The 21,626-nt window shown below is 38.6% G+C and overlaps 1 protein-coding gene across 3 annotated transcripts; it reads left to right on the forward strand.

The window, feature by feature from the left end:
* Positions 1-1,501: 1,501 nt before the first annotated feature.
* On the forward strand, positions 1,502-21,264 carry scel (sciellin). Of its 3 annotated transcripts, none has more exons than XM_077215745.1 (32): positions 1,502-1,577; positions 5,339-5,386; positions 5,805-5,913; positions 6,093-6,155; positions 6,251-6,334; positions 8,700-8,735; positions 9,009-9,053; positions 9,140-9,199; positions 9,328-9,408; positions 9,704-9,757; positions 9,840-9,869; positions 9,953-10,024; positions 10,116-10,187; positions 10,351-10,404; positions 11,051-11,080; positions 11,191-11,253; positions 17,121-17,174; positions 17,580-17,609; positions 17,721-17,783; positions 17,921-17,974; positions 18,510-18,539; positions 18,651-18,713; positions 18,851-18,904; positions 19,305-19,334; positions 19,420-19,488; positions 19,582-19,653; positions 19,881-19,937; positions 20,023-20,082; positions 20,163-20,231; positions 20,312-20,420; positions 20,692-20,794; positions 20,897-21,264. In XM_077215745.1, exons 2-32 carry the CDS (start codon positions 5,347-5,349, stop codon positions 20,911-20,913), a joined length of 1,827 nt encoding a protein of 608 aa, XP_077071860.1. In that variant the 5' UTR covers positions 1,502-1,577; positions 5,339-5,346; the 3' UTR covers positions 20,914-21,264. The 3 variants fall into 3 exon arrangements, with proteins under 3 accessions (XP_077071860.1, XP_077071859.1, XP_077071861.1); XM_077215744.1 differs by lacking the exon at positions 1,502-1,577 and adding an exon at positions 3,485-3,668; XM_077215746.1 differs by lacking the exons at positions 1,502-1,577; positions 9,953-10,024; positions 10,116-10,187; positions 10,351-10,404; positions 11,051-11,080 and adding an exon at positions 3,523-3,668.
* Positions 21,265-21,626: the final 362 nt, after the last annotated feature.

The raw sequence follows: 21,626 nt of genomic DNA on the forward strand, positions 1-21,626 counted from the left end.
TCAGTAGCAGTGCATTATCATTTTAGGTTATGAAAAACTAACTGAACACACTTTTCAATCCACTCAGTTTTTTGAGGCAAGTGTTAACACAAACTTAATTTGACTACATATTTAGTTTGTGACTGCACTGACATTAGCATTGCTGAATGAAGCATAAACCATGACCAAACCAACCAGCTCTCTTTCAGCGGTGACCACAAAAACTTCAACAACAGAATCTCATTTAATTTGCCAACCTAAGTGAACAATAAAGATTAAATGGTCTTTGTCTTTAATCCAAAAATCATCAAATAACACTTAATTTTAACCTTTAATCTCAATTCAGTCCTATGGAAATGCTGCGAGTAAAAATCAACGAATTCAGTTTTAGTTAATGCAACACAAATTATTAATGTACACTGCAAGAATGCAACCTGTGATTCTAAAGAGATGTTTTTTACTGGTATAAATTAATGTACTTGGGTTGATTCAGTGATGTTAAATAATATTTTTGACGTGAATAAAACTAGTTAATTTAGTTTGTTTTAAAAAATTTGACATATTTATGTGGATTGAACACAATGAAATTAAGTTGTGTTCAACAATTGTGTTGCTTGAGCTCATTTTAATTAAGTGAATAAAGCAAGCAGCAAAGTTTTTTCCAGTGTATCTATCTTGTTTTAAAGCAAACACCATATTTCCTTAAATAAATACAATCATCGTATTAGCACTCCAAATCTCGTATGTCCAAATATTAGTATTTTCATAGCCTAAAAATGTTTTGGTGTAACATAAGAAGCAGCTTTTTGTGTCAAGTCTTTGTATTGTCCTTTGCATATTACACACGTTAAAACTATTGATTAAGGGTGTGATGCATTAGTGTCACACCCAACAGACATGCCTTTCATATTTGCAGTCAGACATATATTGTAGCTTCCTTTCCGCAAAGAGAGCTTCACTCACCCACATCAAAGCATGAACCTAACAAGCCACATGCTTCAGCAACAACACAACTATTAATTTAGAACCAGCCAATCAACCCATACACCCCCCCCCAAAAAAAAAAATCTGAGGCCCAGATACATTAGACTATAAATCTCGGTTCACAATAGAAGAACCATTTTTGGTTCCCCAAAATAACTTTTCAGTGAAGATTTTTCTTAGTGTGAATTTTTTTTTAATAATCTGAAAAAACTTTTTATACTATATATAACCTTTTGTGCCATGGAAATGTTCCATTTTTGTTAAAAGGGATATATGTACACCGGTGGCCGTTAAGTGAAATGCAGCCAGCAACGAATTGCTCGTGCTCGGCTCGCACTCGTGCACAAACACTCCATCAGTCAGAACATTAGAAGTTCTTGTTCATTCTTCGATTAGAATTAAAGAGAAGTTGGAAATTCCTTTGCAGTGATGTAGCCTACTGTCTGTTGTTAACTAACATCCTGATTCCTGACGCCGTGCTGCTGAGATGAATATGTAAATAGCCTATTTGCCGCCAGCTTGAGAAAACAGTTAAGAAAGCATCTGATCATAACTATGAGAAGAATATGTTTGCTCAAGCTCTGCAATTCATCGGCATCATGTTTACAGATGAGGTAATTAAAATTACACTTATGATAGTTTGTTTATAAATTAGGCTATATAGTGCAGCAGATTAGTAAAAAAAATAATTTACTTTGGTTTAAAAGCATGAAAATAAGCACAGATACTCTCTATTTTGGAAAAAGGTGTTAGCCACTCAAAAATTCTATATTGCAGCCATTTTTTCAGATGGCCGCCATTGCTTTTCAATGCGTATTATATAAATTATTCATACAGTAATCCAAGTAGAACATTTGGTACAAATACTCTCTAAAGGACATGTTAATGGAAAAAGATGCTTGTCCCTCAAAAATTCAAGATGGCTGCCATTTTTAAGATGGCCGCCGTTTCTGTTGAATATTAATTATTTAATTTGTTCAAATGGTGATGCAAGCATGAAACTCTTTTGGAAAAAGGTATGTGCCACTCAAAAATTCAGGATGGCGACCATTTTCAAGATGGCCACCATTTCTGTCAAATAGTCATAATGTCTGCTTTGTCTGCCTCCTCTTGTTTGACCTGTCCAGCTTAGTTAAACTTGCCAGGGATATAAATTCCCCGCCGGCATAGTACTCAGGTTCATTGGATTACACAAGCCTCTCCACCATGGCAAGGTGCAGTCCACAGAGAGGAAAGGCCACTGTTAGAAAAAGGAAGTGGCCAGTAAAAATTCATGAAGGAAAACAATTTTGAAGACGGCTGCCCTCTTTTCCTATGTTCATTGCCACTGTTTCCAAAAATTGATGTAAGGATTCAAAAGAAATGGCGGCCATCTTTAAAAAATGGCCGCCATGTTGAATTTTTGGGTGGCCAATGCCTTTTTTCCAAAAAAGGACCCTTAGAGAGTATCTGTGCCAAATTTCATGCTTCCATACCAATTTGAACGATTCTCTTGAAATATGTCATTAGTCTGCTGCACTAATATTTGAGACTATAATTATTCTATTTTCTTTGCATGACACATTAGTATCACAGAATTTTCACAGAATGTCTCTTTCGGCTTTATCTAAAATTGTCTTGAATTAATTTCCTGTGTGATTGAACAGAAGAGAGGCTCTTGAGAGTGAACTTCACATTCTTTTGATTTTCACGGCAAAAACGTCCCGAGTCATTAGCCTACATGAAAATCCTTACATTTAGAGTCCCTAAAGGTTCTTCATGTCGGATCCCTCAATGCCAACACTGCAAAAATGCTTCTTACTTGGTATTTTTGAATACTTGGTATTCAAATATCTAAGAATTCTTATATCAAGAAGCAATTAGGCATACTAGATAAGTAAAATGACATAAGAAATTATATCTTGTTTTCTGAAAAAAAGAAGAAGAAAAAAAACATTTAAACAAGGTTCTTTTTCTTACCCCAATTGGCATATTTTAAGCAAAAACTCACTTAATTTATGGTATAATTTCTTATGCCATTTAACTTCTCTAGTAAATGCTTCTTGATGTAAGATTTTTTGTTGATATTTGGACTGGAAACAAGACAAAAATACTAATTAAGATACAGATTTTTTGCCGTGAATAAAGAACCTTTATGTCTAAGACTAGCCAAACACTACAGAAAAGCTTTACAACATAACTCTGACTTCCACAGTTGCTAAAATGTTTCGACACAACCTTTTAAGAGGTAATAATAAATAATAATGATTTTGCACACCTGCTAACAATTAAGGCTCTGAATAGTTTTATAAAGTTACAGTTCTTTATAATTGCTGGCAAAATATGTAACTAAATGAACTGACTTTCGAACTTTTAAACCTTAAGAACAACACCCAAACATTTTTTTTCCCCGTCTTATCTTGACATTGAAGGTTGTAATGGAGGCTTTCACATAGTTTCCTAAGACAGACAATTGCCTATGTCCCAATGACATTCATAACTTAGTGCCTTTTCATCATTCCCAGCTGACCTCATAAAACACACCCCTACAGTAAACTACGTTGACATTGCTGTGCTGACAGTTCAGGTTCAGTTGCTCTCGTAAGAAGCCACACCTTTCACTGGTCCTTCCCTACCCATGTCAAATATGTAAGAGGTGAAGAGCAGTAAACGCTATATTATTCTCATCAGAACTCTATCACATCCTGCGCACCTGAAATACCAAGGTATGATTGTACACACTATAGGTATTTCTCTTGATTCTATTCTAGTTATATATGTCAATCATTTTCATGGTTAATATTTTTTATCCGTTTTGTTTCTAAAATCAAAGGGGTTATGTTAACAGTGTGATCTTACTAAAACTAAATCTTTAATTTGGTTGGATTCTCGTCATATGGATTTATGTACACAATGTGAACAGTTAATTAAATGTTGTGTTGAGTATTTCGCAGGGCAGTTTACTAAAACAGTGTTCAATGTCAAGGTGGATTTGAAGACCATGACATTGTCACAGATTATTGCTTTTTTAAAATAAAATTAGAATAGAGGTTTTCTGCTCAAATTAGAAGTCAAATCTACACAACATGTTAGTAGTACCTGGACAAATATTTTATTTAAACAAAAATGCAGTAAAAACAGCAATATTGCCAAATATTATTACAAATTAAAAGAACTGTTTTCTATTTAAATATATCTTAAAATGTCATTTATTTCTGTGATGGTAAAGCTGAATTTTCAGCATCATTTTCAAAGTATTAATTTCTATATATTTTTATCTTACCACGAAAAGGATGGATAAAATGTTAAGCAGCAAAAATTGTTTTCAACATTGATAATAATAATATTAAGAAAAGTTCGCTGAGTTAAATGCAGAATTATTTATTCAGTTATTCAGTATGTGACACTGAAGACTGGAGTAATGATGCTGAAAATTCAGCTTTGCATCACAGGAAGAAATTACATTTAAAGATATATTTTAATAGAAAACAGTTCTTTTAATTTGTAATCATATTTCACAATATTACTGTTTTTACAGTATTTTTGTTTGATGTGTTTAATGTTTTGGTTGTTTTGTTATGGTCAACTTTGGTTGACAGGTCTATGTATATATATATATATATATATATATATATATATATATATATATATATATATATAATTCTTTTGAAAAATGCTCTAAAAGTTAGTCATACATTAATGCATAATATTTTTCCAAAACAAAACAATGTTATGTATATATATATATATATATATATATATATATATATACACATATGTAAAGAATTGGTAAAGAGCAGTTTAAAATAATTCTATGTGTGTATATCCTTGAGTAAAAAGTATGTAATGTCAGCTACCCAAATATGAAACAAATCTAAAAATAGATTTGTTATCTATTAGATTTGTTGAATCTATAGAATCTATAGAAAAATAGATTTGTTACCCCCCCCCCCCCCCCACACACACACACACACATACATACACACACATACACACATACACACACTTTTTATTTAAAATCCATCGAAACCTCTCAGCTGATGTTGTTAATTGCAGTACATCTGACGTTTCTTTTCAAAACATGAGAATGTTGCTATGGATTCAGTGGCAGGTGTTTGAAGGGTGTGTCTCTACAGGGATCAGGACAGACTAGTTTTGGGTGTATCCAGGGAGGTATGAAGTGAAAGGACAATGCAACATCAAAACCAGGAATGGAATGTACTAACCGTAAATTGTGAAAATATGCCTTTTATGAGCATGATGCTGCATTGACACTCTCTTTATGTATTTTCTGGTCGCACCATCTTGTGGATAGTAGCCTATGTATGATATATGCAGAAGTGACTACACTGTATCCACTGCAAACGTAATATTGTGTTTCAATTCCATCTTACAGCGTTAACCATGTCTTTCACTGGAAAATCATACAGTAAAGTCCAAACAGGTGAGAAGATGCATTAAAATGACATCTTTATTTTATAATCCACTTTAGACGTTATACTAACTATAAGTAACTTTGTAACTTCTTGTCAACTAGCAGTCATTCAAATATTAGTTGACTGTCTGCTTAATATCTGATAACACTTTATTTTGATGCTCCCCCAACAGATATTCAACTGACTATATGTAACTTTGCAACCACATGTCAGCTTTTTCTACTAACCCGAACCTTAAAACCAACAGTTTACTACACTCCACTAATACTCAAATGAGAGTTAGTTGACGTTGTTGCAAATTTACTTACTTAGTAGAATGTCAAAAGTGGACCATCGAAGTAAAGTGTAACCCATTGTTCTTAGTATATCATATGTGCATTCATAATCAAGTCATTTTATTTGCCTAACACGTTTTGTTGAAAACAGTTACGACTTCAAGTACTACTAAAGCAGTAGAGGACAGCAAAAAGAAAGCATCCCTGCTGAAGGACAATAGCTGGATCAGGGCAAATGTGAACGAGGACAAGCAAGTCGAGTGAGTTTTCAACACATTCATCAATGGACAGCAAACTAGATTGATACAACTTGTATTAACACCTCTCCTCTGTAATATGGTTATAAATCTTTCAGATGCTTTTTGTCAATGGGATTTATGTGTGTCTGACAGACTTAAACAGCTGACGAGATGAATTTGTGTTTCCCATTTCCCAACAGAAACGACCCGAACTTTGGCAAAACTGTTCTGAGCCGTTACAAGTCCAACGAAAACCTTGTCAGGTAGTTAATCTCGTCTTAACACTTTTGTGTGTATATCCCACATGTTGACATAAAAAAATGAATATGAAAATGAGATCCTTTTTTTTTTCACAAAGCCCTCAAGATAAAACTAGCAAAACCGAGAGCAAAACCACCACCGTCACCACACAAGGTACCTCTGTCCAAGCTCTCTCTAAAAGGTAATACACTGCTGAAGACGCACTTATCACTTTCATACAATACATTAAACACATTACCAAGTTTACAAATGTGCATTAGAATTACACAGTACATAACAATTCTCACTTTTATGGAAGGCCATTAGCGAAACATAAGAAAAAAACAATCATGCTTTGGTAAATCATCATTTTGATATAAAAAGTTATAATTATCAGCTAAAAAGTCAAAATTATGTGATACTAAGTAGAAATTATGAAAAAAATTCATATGACTTAAGTTGAAATCATGACATAAAAAGTTGACATTATGATACAAAATGTCAAAATTATGAGATAAAAAAGCCATAGTTATCACAAAAAGTCATAATAATGACAAAATATCTATATCTTTTTTACTCATTATTATGAATTAAGGCCCATTCACACCAAGGACAATAACTAGAATGATAAGTTAACGATAAAGATGTTCTAAAAATCTTTCTTAATGTAAAAGAACAGCAGAGTCAAGACCACAACTATTGATAACGGCACAGAGAAACATTATCATTGGAATCACTTTCAGAAAGTTTTTTTTTATAGCTGATGAACGATAAAAACACTGACAGCCAATCAGAATCCATCCTGCTTTAAAGAGAATGAGCATTTAAAGTGGAAGGCAACAAAACTGCAGAGCGCGCATAGAATAATGTCAAGTCAAGTCACCTTTATTTATATATCGCTTTTTACAATCCAGATTGTTTCAAAGCAGCTCTACAGAGATAACAGGAAAATAATGTTGTAATAATATTGTTAAATATAAAATTAAATGTCCCCAACTAAGCAAGCCAAAAGCCAATGGCGACAAAGGCGAAGAAAGACGAAAAAGGCGACAGTGGCAAAGAACCAAAACTCCATTAGGAGACAGAATGGAGAAAAAACCTTGGGAGAACCCAGGCTCAGTCAGGGGGCCAGTTCTCCTCTGGCCAACGAACAAACAGTGTATGGTTGATTCAGGCAGCATTATAGGTCAGAAGTCAGACTGGATCAGAACATTATATTATGTAGTTCATCTGGTTGAAGATCAGAGTCATCACACGCGTATGGAGACGAGTTTGTTGAGGATCAGTGCCGATGGCTGTCGTGACGATGAGGCCTTCACAGGGGAGATGACACTCTACTGACACTTCAGGGATGCGTTGTGGTCGTGTCCAGGCGCAAGTCCACCATCTGATCTGGATACGGCCCGGATCCGAGTGATTACAGTAAACCTAGTAATAAAAAGAAAGACTAAAATTATTGTAGATGCCATTCTTCTTATGATGTAATGAGTACATCGGGTGTTATAGGAAGTGTTCCTGGTTCCGGCTGACCTAATTTATGCAGCCTAATAATCATTTAACTGATATGAATAATAGGAATGTATAATGTTTTATGTGTATGCCAGGTTGAAGAGATGTGTTTTTAGTCTAGATTTAAACTGACAGACTGTGTCTGCTTCCCGGACAATGTTAGGAAGATTGTTCCAAAGTTTAGGTGCTAAATAGGAAAAGGATCTACCGCTAGTAGTCGATTTTGATATTCTAGGTATTATCAACTGGCCGGAATTTTGAGATCGTAATAGATGTGAAGGACTATAATGCGTTAAGAGCTCGCTCAAGTATTGGGGAGCCATACCATTTAGTGCTTTGTAAGTAATCAGCAATATTTTAAAATTGAAACGATGTTTAATAGGGAGCCAATGCAGTTTTGACAGAACCGGGCTAATATGGTCATACTTCCTGGTTCTGGTAAGAACTCTTGCGGCTGCATTTCAGACCAACTGTAGTTTGTTTATTAAGCGTGCAGGGCAACCACCCATAATAGCATTACAATAATCTAGCCTTGATGTCATGAACGCATTAACTAATTGTTCCGCATTTGTCATTGAGAGCATATGACGTAATTTAGATATATTTTTAAGATGGAAAAATGCGGTTTTACTGATACTATTCACGTGACTTTCAAATGAAAGATTGGTATCAAAGAGCACACCCAGGTTCCTAACTGACGACGAGGACTTGAGGACAGTTTTTTATATCAGCTATGCATTCCGTTAATTTTGTGAATTGGTAAGTTTCGTCAGGGCGTGAAGAAATATAGAGCTGAGTATCATCGGCATTACAGTGAAAACTAATGCCATGCTTCCTAATGATATCTCCTAAGGGTAGCATGTACAGAGTGAACAGCAACGGCCCTAGTACTGAGCCTTGTACTAGGCAGAACAGAGCAATATTGTCCGGTGATGTGGACTCTAATATAGTTTTTCTTATGTGTGGAAAAAATGGGCTCCCATAATATGGTGCTTTGTAAAAATATTATGTGATAAAATTAGATCAAAGAGTCTTATGTGATTCTTTTCATTGTGCAGATTTGGTGGCAGCCAGGACAAGTTGAATGAAACCAGGTAAAATATACACACAAATCACAACTTTCAACTGTTAATGTTTAAATCTGTCTCTGTACTTTATTTAGAAAAACAATGAAGTGTAAAATACAATACCTACTACAGTACAATAATGCTTAATCTGTTGAAGAACATGGGCTTACATTTACAATATGATTAGTCACCCATGTTTGCTGTATTTAAAACCTGTCTGTAAGAGTGATGAAAAGCCAAAATTGGTTGGAATTTAAAACATTTTAAGAGCTCAATCATCTCAATCACTCAACCCTACAGAACCACAGGAACTAAAACAACCGTGAGAACGCAGCCCAGGACAAGGTAATGCCTCTGAGACACACCTGGTTAAACGAATGATTGAATTAATAAAGACTAGCTTCTAACAAAACTGATGATTGCTCTTTCAGCGCTTCTACAACAACAATCAGTGGTTCAAAGATTACCGAGACCACAGTGACCACTACCAAGTAAGATACTGAGAGGATATCAAGGCAGATCTATCATAACTATTTCACACTATTCATCTTTACTTGCATGTTATGAATGACATGGTCGGCTTTAACTATTCTAAACTGTGTTGTCTTCTTGTCCTCAGGCAGGATGTAGTGAAATCAATTACCAAGTCTGAAACAATCACTGATAAAGACCTGGCAGTTTTAAAGACCAAGACTTCTGGGTAAATCAGATCAGTTCCATATGCATTTGATGTTTGATTTTTTTTGTTGCATTATATAACAAAATATTAAAGCAACTTTGATATTCAAATTCATTCTTTTCACACACATAAAAAAAACATTTATTTTGGTTGTAAATTATAAAATAATAGATATACTGTTCAAAATTAAGATGAATTGGTCTGTTATATAGGTTAATTAAAATTCATATCCAATTGTGCCTTTAATGTGCAAAAGTGTCCTAATACTTTTCATGTTCTCTGTATGTCTCACTGCACACGTTATATGTTCCTAAAGTGACTACAAGACTGATGTCATTACTGTGAAGTCATCAAAAGACACTGTTGACGGGTTAGTGACATATAATTAATCTTAGCGTTTTAACTTTATTTTTTGTTTGTATTAAATCTATAATACTTTTTTTTAAATCTAGACCCACTTCACCTCTCAAGACCACCACTAGGTAGTAACCAGAGCATTGCTTATTGCTGACTAAACTGAACAAATATGGCTACTTTCTTAACCTCTTATTAATTTCAATTCTAGCATTAAAACATACACCAAGGAGGATGTTTCACCAACTAAAACAACATCATTTTCTCTCCGATCCACAAAGAGGTGAGATCCTGAAAGATAATTCCAAGTAAACGCCTGTAAATGCTTTTCACCCACTGTAAGACAAAGAACATCTCTGAATGCTTTTCTACAGCACTGAGGATCAACTGTTTGACACTCTCATACCAACGCCAATCAAGTCAGCAAACACAAAACCTGATAGCATGTATGTAGCATTTAGATATTTATACACTAAACAACTTAAACAACATCCCATTAATTTCATTTTAATCAGAATATCAACCTCATCACGCCACAAGATTCTGTAGTCCAACAAAAGATCTAGTGTTTATTGCAGAAAATAATGCACTTGTTGTGTGTCTGTAAAGTGACTACAAGACTGAGGTGGTTACTGTGAAGTCATCAAAGGACATCAGTGATGTGTGAGTGTCATAGATCAGTGCTTCTACAATGAAGGGTCACGACCCACAAATCTCTTGAGTACATCGTATGTAATTTCAAATATAGTTAAAGGGTACTGTGGAATAAACTTGTATGTCATGTATTTAAATATATTTGCAATTACACATTTGTAATGATGAAGTTACAATTAAGTAATACCAAATTACACTACAGTTAAAATGATAATAAACATCAAAATAAGTGGAGTTCTTTAAACTATAACAAGATTATTAAAACATAATTATTAAAATTGACTAAAGTAAAGCTTCTTCATTTGACATTATTACAAAGTGCTATTTTTTAAAGTGCACATAAGTGTGTAAAGAAGCAGTCATGAAAGTACATCTAAGTGGTGTTTATTTATTTAATTGATTTTATATTATCTGAAAAAATATACTTTTTAAAAAATATACTTGAAGATTTGAAGTGCACATTCAATACGATAAAACACTTTTTTGACAAGGGTAATGTTACTATTTTTGCATATTTTTTGGTGTATACTGTTCGTGGTAAAAGTAATAAACTTTTTGTACTAAACCCTTTTTGGATTTTGGGTATTTTGTACTAAACCCTTTTGTTGTGTTTTGTGTATGTATTAAAATTAAATCTATAATTCATTTTGTCTAGACCACCTTCACCTGTCAAGACCACCTCAAGGTACAGTAACTACAGCATTGCTGACTAACCAGAAAAAACATGGATCCAGATTGCTGACTAACCTGAAAAATTGTCTTCTCTCTTAAACCTTTTAACAATTTCATTCACAGCATTAAAACCTACACCAAGGAGGATGTTTCACCAGCTAAAACAACATCCTACTCCACAAAGAGGTGAGAACCTGAAATATTGTTCACATCACAATTGTAATATTTATTGTAGGGATGCAGCGATATGAACATTTTGGCTGATTCGATAATTGTTTATACTTGAAAGCCAATAACGTCTCAGGTTACGACTCTAACCTATGTTCCCTGAGAACAGGGAACAAAACAATACGTCAACGACGTTATGGGAAACGCCTCAGGCGTGACAGGTGTCTGAAATCACTATCAAATCACGTCAATCTTATTGACCGGCGACAGCCCGTGAATCATTAGCGTGAATGATTATCGTGCGACCTGGAAGTATATAAGGGCGCCTTGCAAACATGACAAATCACCTTATCGTCTGAAGGGACTGTACGGTAGGCAAGCCCCGAGGCATGGCAGGGAGACGTATTGTCTCGTTCCCTGTTCTAAGGGAACATAGGTTACAGTCATAACCTGAGACGTTCCCTTTCGAAGGGAACTCAACAATACGTTATGGGGAAAGATATACCGACGCCGCCATGCTAAGGGGAGTGCATGCCAAGTGGCAGTGACAACGGTCAGAACCAGCAACAAATGAAACGCTAGAACCACTCACCCTCAGGTCACACTTGGCTGTCAGTGACAGCATTCCCTATGGTCATAGCACAAACTACAGCCTCACAGAAAAAACCTTCATAAACATGGTTAAATGAAAGGCCTATCTGGGCCGGCTCCGGGCCTGGAATCACAGCTTCCAATTAGAAGGGGTCCCTTCTAGGGAATGTGGCGAGGGAACCCGAAGGAACCCCAGCCAGTCACTATTCAGGGGAACGTACTCACCCCGAAATGCCACCAGGACGGCCTGACCTGGCGTCAGTACATAGACACTTAGTCTGGCCACATCCTGTCTGTCCGAAGACAGAGCCTCTGGACAATTGCCTTAAATAAGGCATCCAACCCGAGGGACTGCGAAGCTGGCAGTGAACCACTCACTCGGCCCGGATCCCAGAGACGGGATATCCCGGAGAGTATGACTCAGCATAGTGCTTTCCAACCCTTGCTAGCGAGGGGAGTTTCTCTACTCGATCCACGGATCTACCCAGTGTCTGTGTTTCAAAACACTGAGGAGGCCGGTGAAGGCCTAAGGGCTGATCTAACTGGGAGGCCTCACGAGAGGCCTACGACCGTCTGACCAGACTCAGGAGGCCGCATGCTCATAGTGACCCCCGGTGAGGGGAGCACAAGGTCCGCCTGGTAGGCAAACCAGACTGTAGGCAGGAAAGGTTCCGGGAGGGAACCAGTAGCAGAGAATAAACACTTTAGCGAGCCAGGGCGCAAGCTCGCCTTCAGCAGCTGCCTCCTAAGGCCAGCTGAGACTGATAGCAAGATGCCACTAGCTTCATAAACTCAGCACCACGGGGAACATTCAAAGGGAGGCCTGGAGAGGCCTACTACCTGATAACCACAGTATGTGGGGAGCTCACCTTCAGGGTGGCCCGGTGAGGCCTACTACCTGATAACCACAGTATGTGGGGAGCTCACCTTCAGGGAGGCCTGGTGAGGCCTACTACCTGGTAACCACAATCTGTGGGAACTCACCTTCAGGGAGGCCTGGTGAGGCTTACTACCTGACCGTTCTCATTCAAGGAGGCCTGGAGGAGCCTACTACCTGATAACCACAGCATGTGGAAACTCACCTTCAGGGAGGCCTGGTGAGGCCTACTACCTGACAGCCAATTATCTGGGAGCTCACATTCAGGGAGGCCCAGAGAGGCCTACTACCTGATAGCCAACGTAAGTGGGAATTCACCTTCAGGGAGGCCTGAGTGGCCTACTACCTGATAACAACTGGTAGCTTTGAGCCCTGAGTCCGGGTGATAGTATAAGGTGGCCTGCTAAGGGCAGCCAGCTGGGGACTCGCCTATCAGGGAGGCCTGGTCGGGCCTACTAGCTAATAGCAAGTCATATTCTGCCATAAAGTACACTGTTGGGAACCATACTACACAAGCATAATTTACTAATGGGCTTCCAGTAGCGCTATAAGGTATGTCCCACAATGTTGGGACTCACCTCCGAGGAGGCCTGTTTAAGGCCTACTACCCATCAGTGAGTCAACTGCCCGAACCACCAAGGCCAACCACGTAAAGTGAGCTGGCCTACAGTGCCCTCTAGGGGGCTGTCCAATCAAGGAGGCCTGCTGAGGCCTACTACCTAATGGCACAGACTTCGTTGGCAGAAAAGCTGTTTAGACAGCGCCTACAGCATCCTGGTGCCTAATCACATTGCCCATGGCAATGTACTCCGCAAGAAAGCTAGCACCCTTAAAACAAGGGGACTACAACATACGCCACTCTGCCTCAACGGAGGCCCCAGTTAGTCAGGGGCCTACCATCTAAGCATGGGCGTCAGCTCAGGGCAATGCTCTGGCTTCAGGGGAGCGTACTTCGACCAAAGAAGAAGTGAAGCTTAATTCATACTCGACCCGAGCCATAGTGGTGCGAGGTAGGATAAAACAGAACTGGGAGTGAAGTGCTCAGACCTACCCTGTATCACAGGGGAATATTCACACCTCACCCTGAGGTTACCAGGGTGCGGGCCTGCCAGCGGCTCTAGGGGTGACAGAAATGTATCTGTGCCCAACCTAGGGGAGTGGGGCTTGAATGAAAGCCAAACCACCTACAACCCAGAGCTCGGGCAGTAGCTCAGCGAGGTGAGTGAAGCCTAAACTGGCGCCTAAATCCGTAGGCCAGTTCTGCACGGCAGGGTCGGGCAGGAAACCCAATCTTCTTCGTGAAGCGAAAGACGGCCTAACCCTGCTCAGTAAAAACATATATACCACGGAGGCCTATTTGAGGCCTACCATGTCCTTATAAACCATCCTCTGCACCACGCTGCATTACTCTATTCACCCCAGAATGCAGAGAAGGGGGTGGGCCTTGGCCAAACGTCTCCCATGGGAGGAGGCTGTTAATACAGGGATGCTAGAAACCTACATTCACAAAGTGAAGGGTCAGAGGAAGAAATGCTAAATTTTTAGCAGAGCGCCTCTATTATCCCTGGCACAGCCTAGGCCAGCTACAGAGGCGGCCCTGGTGAGGGCCAGCCTGCAAGCATAGATCTATCTGAGGGCTCAGAGGAGCCACAGCCTTACTAAAGAATTAAGTCTGTATTATTCCATACAAAGGGCTGCAGAATCGCTCAGCCTAATGAAAACCCAAACAGAGCTCAAGGGGCGACATACTCAGGAAGAAGTCAAACGGACCCGTGGGCCGGACAAAAGATCTATCTGAAGCTCTAGCGTCAGTCAACACTCTAAGTAAAACAATTTTAAGAGAGAGACCAACCACTCTACCCTGAGGTGGCTAGCAGCCCGAAGGCTAACACAGTTACCGTTCTGGCCACCTAACGGGGAACTTCAGGGCCCTGATAATCCAATAAAGTTCTCTTACCTTATTACCTTGACATGACCCCATGACTCTATACAGGGAACGAGGTCTGTAAAGAGAAATATGTTATTTTTTAATCACAAAAAATACTCTTTGAAAAGACCAGCAGCTCACCTGCGGCGTGCAAAGTGAAGACTCGCCAGATAGTTCTTTACAAACCTGGGATCCGCCACTTTACATGCCTGAAAGGGGCGTTTCCACTAACCAAGCCTAGGTGGGCCATCAGAACATAGTTCTCATCATAGGCCCATTCCCAGGCCTGATGTAATGAACACCTGGGGGTCAGAAGAGAGAGGGCAGATTTCGTGACCCTCCGGGGAGGTTATCCATTACCGACGCTGTGTGCGTTTGCGCTGGATAACCTCCCTCAAATCTCTTCTGTTGCGGGTGTCACGCCTCCTCTGCGGCCTGCTCCTCAAGGGAGGGGGCGCACGAGAGGCGACACTGGCTCGCTGGCCCTGCCTACGGTCCTCAGACCGTGAGAGGCCAGGCTCTCCCGCCTGCCCGGGTGCGGACGCGGATCTCAGCTGTATACAGGACTTAAATGCTGCTGAGCGCGCCTTCGCCTACCTAAACTTCCCCACCACCGCCTCTACGGAGGTGCCAAAGAGTTTTTCTTTCTCCCCGATGCCAGCTAGATTTAGCCACAGATGCCTCTCCGTGGCCACCATCGCCGCCATCAAACGACCGATCGCGGCAGCGGTTTGCTTGGTAGCCCGGAGAGCCAAATCTGTGGTACGCCGCAGCTCAGCCACCGCCTCTGGGGACATCCCTGCCCCCTGGTCGAGATCCCCCAGCAGGTCGGCCTGGTATGCCTGCAACACCGCAATGGTGTGCAGTGCAGCACCGGCCTGACCTGCTGCCGTGTATGCTCTACCATTCAAACGAGCCGTTGTTTTCAACGGTTTGGATGGCAGGGTTGGAGCTTTCAGTGTCGCTGCCCTCCCAGACACGAGATAGTTCGCGAACGTCTCGTCAATGGGCGGCATCGACACGTACCCATGCTCTCTGATCCACTCAACATCAGCGAAACTGGCCCGCTGATGTTGGTGAATACGGGCAGAGTATGGGTTCTTCCATGCCTTCTCGATCTCCATGTGAAGATCAGGAAGGAATGGAAGGCTCACCTGAGCTGGTGGTGTATGGCCGGGGAGAAACCGATCATCGAGCCTACCGCGAGCGGCCTCTCCTCTAGCGCGCTGCCAAGGCAACTGCAGCCTACCAGCAGTCCGCTCCATAACATCCACCAGCTCTGCATACACGGGGCAGGATGGCTGAGGGGGTTCAGGATCTTCCTGATCATAAACCTCCTCAACCATGTCCTGCGCGCCCTGAAGAGCAGAAACTGCAGGAACAGTCGGTGAGTAATCTTCCCCATCGACCTGCAGTTCGCCCTCGTCAGCCGTCGAATCATCTGAGAGGTTTACAGCCCTCTCGAGGCGATCGACGAGCTCCATCTGGGAACCCCATGATGCAAGTCGCCGCTCTGCCTCGGCATGAGCGGGACCTGCACCATGAGGACCAGACGCTGAGCCCCCTTCACTCGAGAAGAGGGCCAGACGAGAGCGGAGCGTTTTAAGAGAAAAACGCTCGCAGTTTGCACAGAGGGCTCCCTCGAGAACCTCCCGTGCATGCTCTTCTCCCAGGCAAAAAACGCACAGCTCGTGTGTGTCAGCCGGTGTCAGGAACCTCGGACACGGGTCGGCACACTTACGAAAACAATCTGTCTTTCCTGTGCGTTTCATTCTCTTACCTTTTGCTCGTAACTTTGAGTAGCGTTTCACACAAACAGTCCCTGAAGACGATGAGATGATTTGTCATGTTTGCAAGGCGCCCTTATATACTTCCAGGTCGCACGTTAATCATTCACGCTAATGATTCACGGGTCTGTCGCCGGGCAATATGATTGAAGTGATTTGATAGTGATTTCAGACACCTGTCACGCCTGAGGCGTTCCCCATAACGTCGTTGACGTATTGTTGAGTTCCCTTCGAAAGGGAACCGATGTATTGGCCGATAAATCTAAATCCAAATTTTTATATCATTTTTGAGAGACTGATTACAAAAACAAAAGTCTCATCATTAAGAGCCATGTCCCAAGCACACAATTATAATGTTTTCATTATAATTTCTTGTTGCTTATTCTGACAGATTTGCACATGTTGCACTTAACTCTATTTTCCTTTTTTAAGTGATTCCAGTCATATTTCAAGCAAATCAAAACCATCATGGTGAACATTGTGTATCGGAAGTGTCTCAGCTGAAGGAAATAATAAAAAAAATTTATCTGCTTTAATATATCGGCCAAAATTTCTTATCTGTCCAATAACGATAACATTAAAAATCGGCTGATACCGATATGGTGGCCGATATATCGCATCCCTACTTTATTGCAAAAAAGGAACTGAACTTTCATTTAGAGTCTGAAATGTTGCTCACTGTAAATGTTGTGTGTCTGTAAAGTGACTACAAGACTGAGGTGGTTACTGTGAAGTCATCAAAGGACATCAGTGATGTGTGAGTGTCATAGATCAGTGCTTCTACACTGAAGGGTCATGACCCACAAATCTCTTGAGTACATCGTATGTAATTTCAGATATGGTTAAAGTGTATTGCTGAATTTTTTAAACTATAACAAGATTGTTAAAACAAAATGATTTAAAATGGACATTAAAGTAAAGCTTTTTCATTTGAAATTATTACAAAGTGCTATTTTTTTAAAGTGCACATAAGTGTGTTAAGAAACAGTCATGAAAGTACATCTGAGTTTTGTTTATTTATTTAATTGATTTTATATTATCTGAAAGTACAGTTTTTAAAAAATACGCTTGAAGATTTGAAGTGCACATTCAATACAATAAAACACACTTTTCTGTGTTTTGTGTATGTATTAAAATTAAATCTATAATTCATCTTGTCTAGACCACCTTCACCTGTCAAGACCACCTCAAGGTACAGTAACTACAGCATTGCTGACTAACCAGAAAAAACATGGATCCAGATTGCTGACTAACCTGAAAAATGTGTCTTCTCTCTTAAACCTTTTAACAATTTCATTCACAGCATTAAAACCTACACCAAGGAGGATGTTTCACCAGCTAAAACAACATCCTACTCCACAAAGAGGTGAGAACTTGAAATATTGTTCACAACTTCACATCACAACTGTTATATTTATTGCAAAAAATAATGCAGTGCAAGGAACTGAACTTTCATTAAGAGACTGAAATGCTGCTCACTGTAAATGTTGTATGTCTGTGAAGTGACTACAAGACTGAGGTGGTTACTGTGAAGTCATCAAAGGACATCAGTGATGTGTGAGTGTCATAGATCAGTGCTTCTACACTGAAGGGTCACGAACCACAAATCTCTTGAGTACATCGTATGTAATTTCAGATATGGTTAAAGTGTATTGCTGAATTTACTTGTATGACATGTATTTAAATATATTTGCAATTACACATTTGTAATGATGAAGTTACAATTAAGTAACTTAATGCCAAATAACACACTACAGGTATAATGATAATAAACATCAAAATAAGTGGATTTTTTTAAACTATAACAAGATTATTAAAACAAAATGATTTAAAATGGACATTAAAGTAAAGCTTTTTCATTTGAAATTATTACAAAGTGCTAATTTTTTAAAGTGCACATAAGTGTGTTAAGAAACAGTCATGAAAGTACATCTAAGTGTTGTTTATTTATTTAATTGATTTTATATTATCTGAAAGTACAGTTTTTAAAAAATACGCTTGAAGATATGAAGTGCACATTCAATACAATAAAACACTTTTTTTGTGTTTTGTGTATGTATTAAAATTAAATCTATATTTTCATTTTGTCTAGACCACCTTCACCTGTCAAGACCACCTCAAGGTACAGTAACTACAGCATTGCTGACTAACCAGAAAAAACATGGATCCAGATTGCTGACTAACCTGAAAAATGTGTCTTCTATCTTAAACCTTTTAACAATTTCATTCACAGCATTAAAACCTACACCAAGGAGGATGTTTCACCAGCTAAAACAACATCCTACTCCACAAAGAGGTGAGAACTTGAAATATTGTTCACAACTTCACATCACAACTGTTATATTTATTGCAAAAAAAAATGCAGTGCAAGGAACTGATCTTTCATTAAGAGACTGAAATGTTGCTCACTGTAAATGTTGTGTGTCTGTAAAGTGACTACAAGACTGAGGTGGTTACTGTGAAGTCATCAAAGGACATCAGTGATGTGTGAGTGTCATAGATCAGTGCTTCTACACTGAAGGGTCACGACCCACAAATCTCCTACATGTCTATCCTGATGGGTCACTGACAACCGAGAAAAACAATACTAAACGCAAATAAGAAAATGCAGCTAACCATATAATCATGCATAGACAGAATAGCTAAATATATAGGCTTCCTATATCTTTTATCAGAATTCTCAGTTTTCCTACAAAAGTCTATGTATCCCTTATGGGAAAGAAGTAAATAAAGAGTTTTTTTTTTTTAATATATATACTTTGTTCATTATATGATTTTAAGGACATTTTGATTAATTTAAGATCTATCTATTAGAAACAATATCTTAATTCAGTTGCTGTTGTTGTTTTTTGCTATTAAACTATATCCTTTCATACTTTTTGTACAGACCCACTTCACCTCTCAAGACCACCACTAGGTACAGTAACCACAGCATTGCTTATTGCTGACCAGCCTGAAATAATGAGGCTGCTCTATTAACCTCTTATTCATTTCAATTCTAGCATCAAAACCTACACTGAGGATGTTTCACCAACTAAAACAACATCATATTCTCTCCGATCCACAAAGAGGTGAGATCCTGAAAGATAATTCCAAGTAAACGCCTGTAAATGCTTTTCACTCACTGTAAGACAAAAAAAACATCTCTGAATGATTTTCTACAGCGCTGAGGATCAACTGTATGACACTCTCATACCAACGCCAATCAAGTCAACCTACACAAAATATGGTGGCAGGTATGTTGCATTTGCATATTTATAAGGTGTGAACCCATTTTTGACGAGTTTGACATTTGCTTTGGCCTTTAAGTAGATTAACCAGTCTTATGACTGCCAGGATGATAACACAAAAGCAGGTGCTCATTCGTGTTTAGATTCTTAGTCGAAGCTCACAACGTTTCATTAGAGCTTCACTCTCAGTGCAGTAGTGTTTATTCTATCATGGAATTTTATCGTTCCTACAGTCAAGAGGATGTATCGGTCTCCAAAACCATCAGAACTGTGCATTCAACAAATGACAGGTAGGATGGTATTTCTTAATCAAGCATCTTTTCCTGATACATTATTTGTTGTTTAGTACACTTCTCTATCTTTTTAAATGCATAGAAATGAGTGGAGTACTGTCACAAGTCCTTCTTACTCCAGATCATCATTCACAGAGAGCAGGTTCGACAGTTAAACATTACAAGAAATACTGATTAGATTTGATGGGGTTTGTAGACTTAGTCATGTAATTTTGTCCACAGGCCCGTTGATTACATATCTGACTCTCTCACATCAAAAACCTCTACAACTGTGTACACATCACCGGAAAGGTATGGAAATGGAATTGAATCATGCCAGAGTTTGATGCCATGTGACGTGCACATGTGAAATGCTTTTCACTTTATTGCAGGACAGTGAGTTCAAAGGACATTTGCACATACTGCCAAAAAAACATGTTCACAGATGAAAAGATGATTCTGGATGACATGAATATAAACTGTCATGCACGTTGTTTCAAGGTTCGTTTTTTTTTTTTACTCATATTAAGCATATTAAAAATATCAATATTTATGAAAATGATATGAATGTAATATGGAATATGAAAGTTTTAATGTTATTAATGAAATGTATTACAATTTTAACAAAAATGTTCTTTTTATATTGTTACTTATCAACTAAAATGGTTTTCATAATTATTTTCTTATAATTATATTAATTCAAGAATTTCTAAAGATTATTTATTCAAGAAAAATCATTTTAAAAGAGTATTATTATTATTTCTTTTGTTAGTGTGGGGTGTGTAATGCGTCTCTGGGACACCTGAAGGCCGGGGACAGCTTATGGGTCTACCGTCGTTCAATTTACTGTGAGAGTTGCTTTGGTGTCACCAGGGGTAAGAAGACTAAACACTCTACTATATGTTTTTTTTCAGTATTCTGAAACATACAATCAATATACTTGCAATCAATAAATAAATAAAACGTTTGTTTTACAGGCAAATGGATCAGCTGAGACTACATTAAGTGATGTTAAGAAAGAGACGGCAAATGAACTTGCCTTTACCAAAACTTTCCCATAGCTCTGATTTGGACTCGGGTATTTGAAGTGCATTTTTTGGTGGTGGACTTCTGTCTGATTATAGACTTTGGGGCATTTATTAATTGCATTGATTGCTATACTTACCTGATGGCGTGACAGGCATCTCATCTAATTACTAAAATAAGAAGAATATTTTTAAATAAGAATAATCATATGCTCGTATGTGATAATAAATGTTTTACTTTGTGTTTTGAGTTGCTTTATTGTACTTTTTTGTCACTATTGTTATATTAAAGAATTATAAGCTATGATGATAAGAAGCCATCTTTAGTGAGTTGTCATCTGATTGTTTTTATTGTTAAGATCTGGTTGAGCGACATTCCAGAGAATAGTCATGCAGTAGGCCTACCTTTCACTGATATAATGAATATGCTTTTGTTGGAACTAAGGTATTTATGTTAAAGAGACTTGCAGACTTTCAGAAATATGTTCTGATCAAGATCAGACACTTCAACTCATAACTCATGACAGGATTCCTAAGAGGATACAAATAAAGAGCTAAACTTAGCCATTGCTCAGTGAAATACTGAGAGAGTCTGCTTACATGAGAGGGTCAACTTGAAGTTCATTAATCTTTTATATAATAACAGTCTTTTAAAATGTTAATATCCAGATTCCGGTAATTT

The sequence above is a fragment of the Siphateles boraxobius genome, unplaced genomic scaffold (genome assembly GCF_051911475.1).
Source record: "Siphateles boraxobius isolate OS27281-9 unplaced genomic scaffold, OSU_SipBor_1 7, whole genome shotgun sequence".
Lineage (NCBI taxonomy): Eukaryota > Metazoa > Chordata > Actinopteri > Cypriniformes > Leuciscidae > Siphateles > Siphateles boraxobius.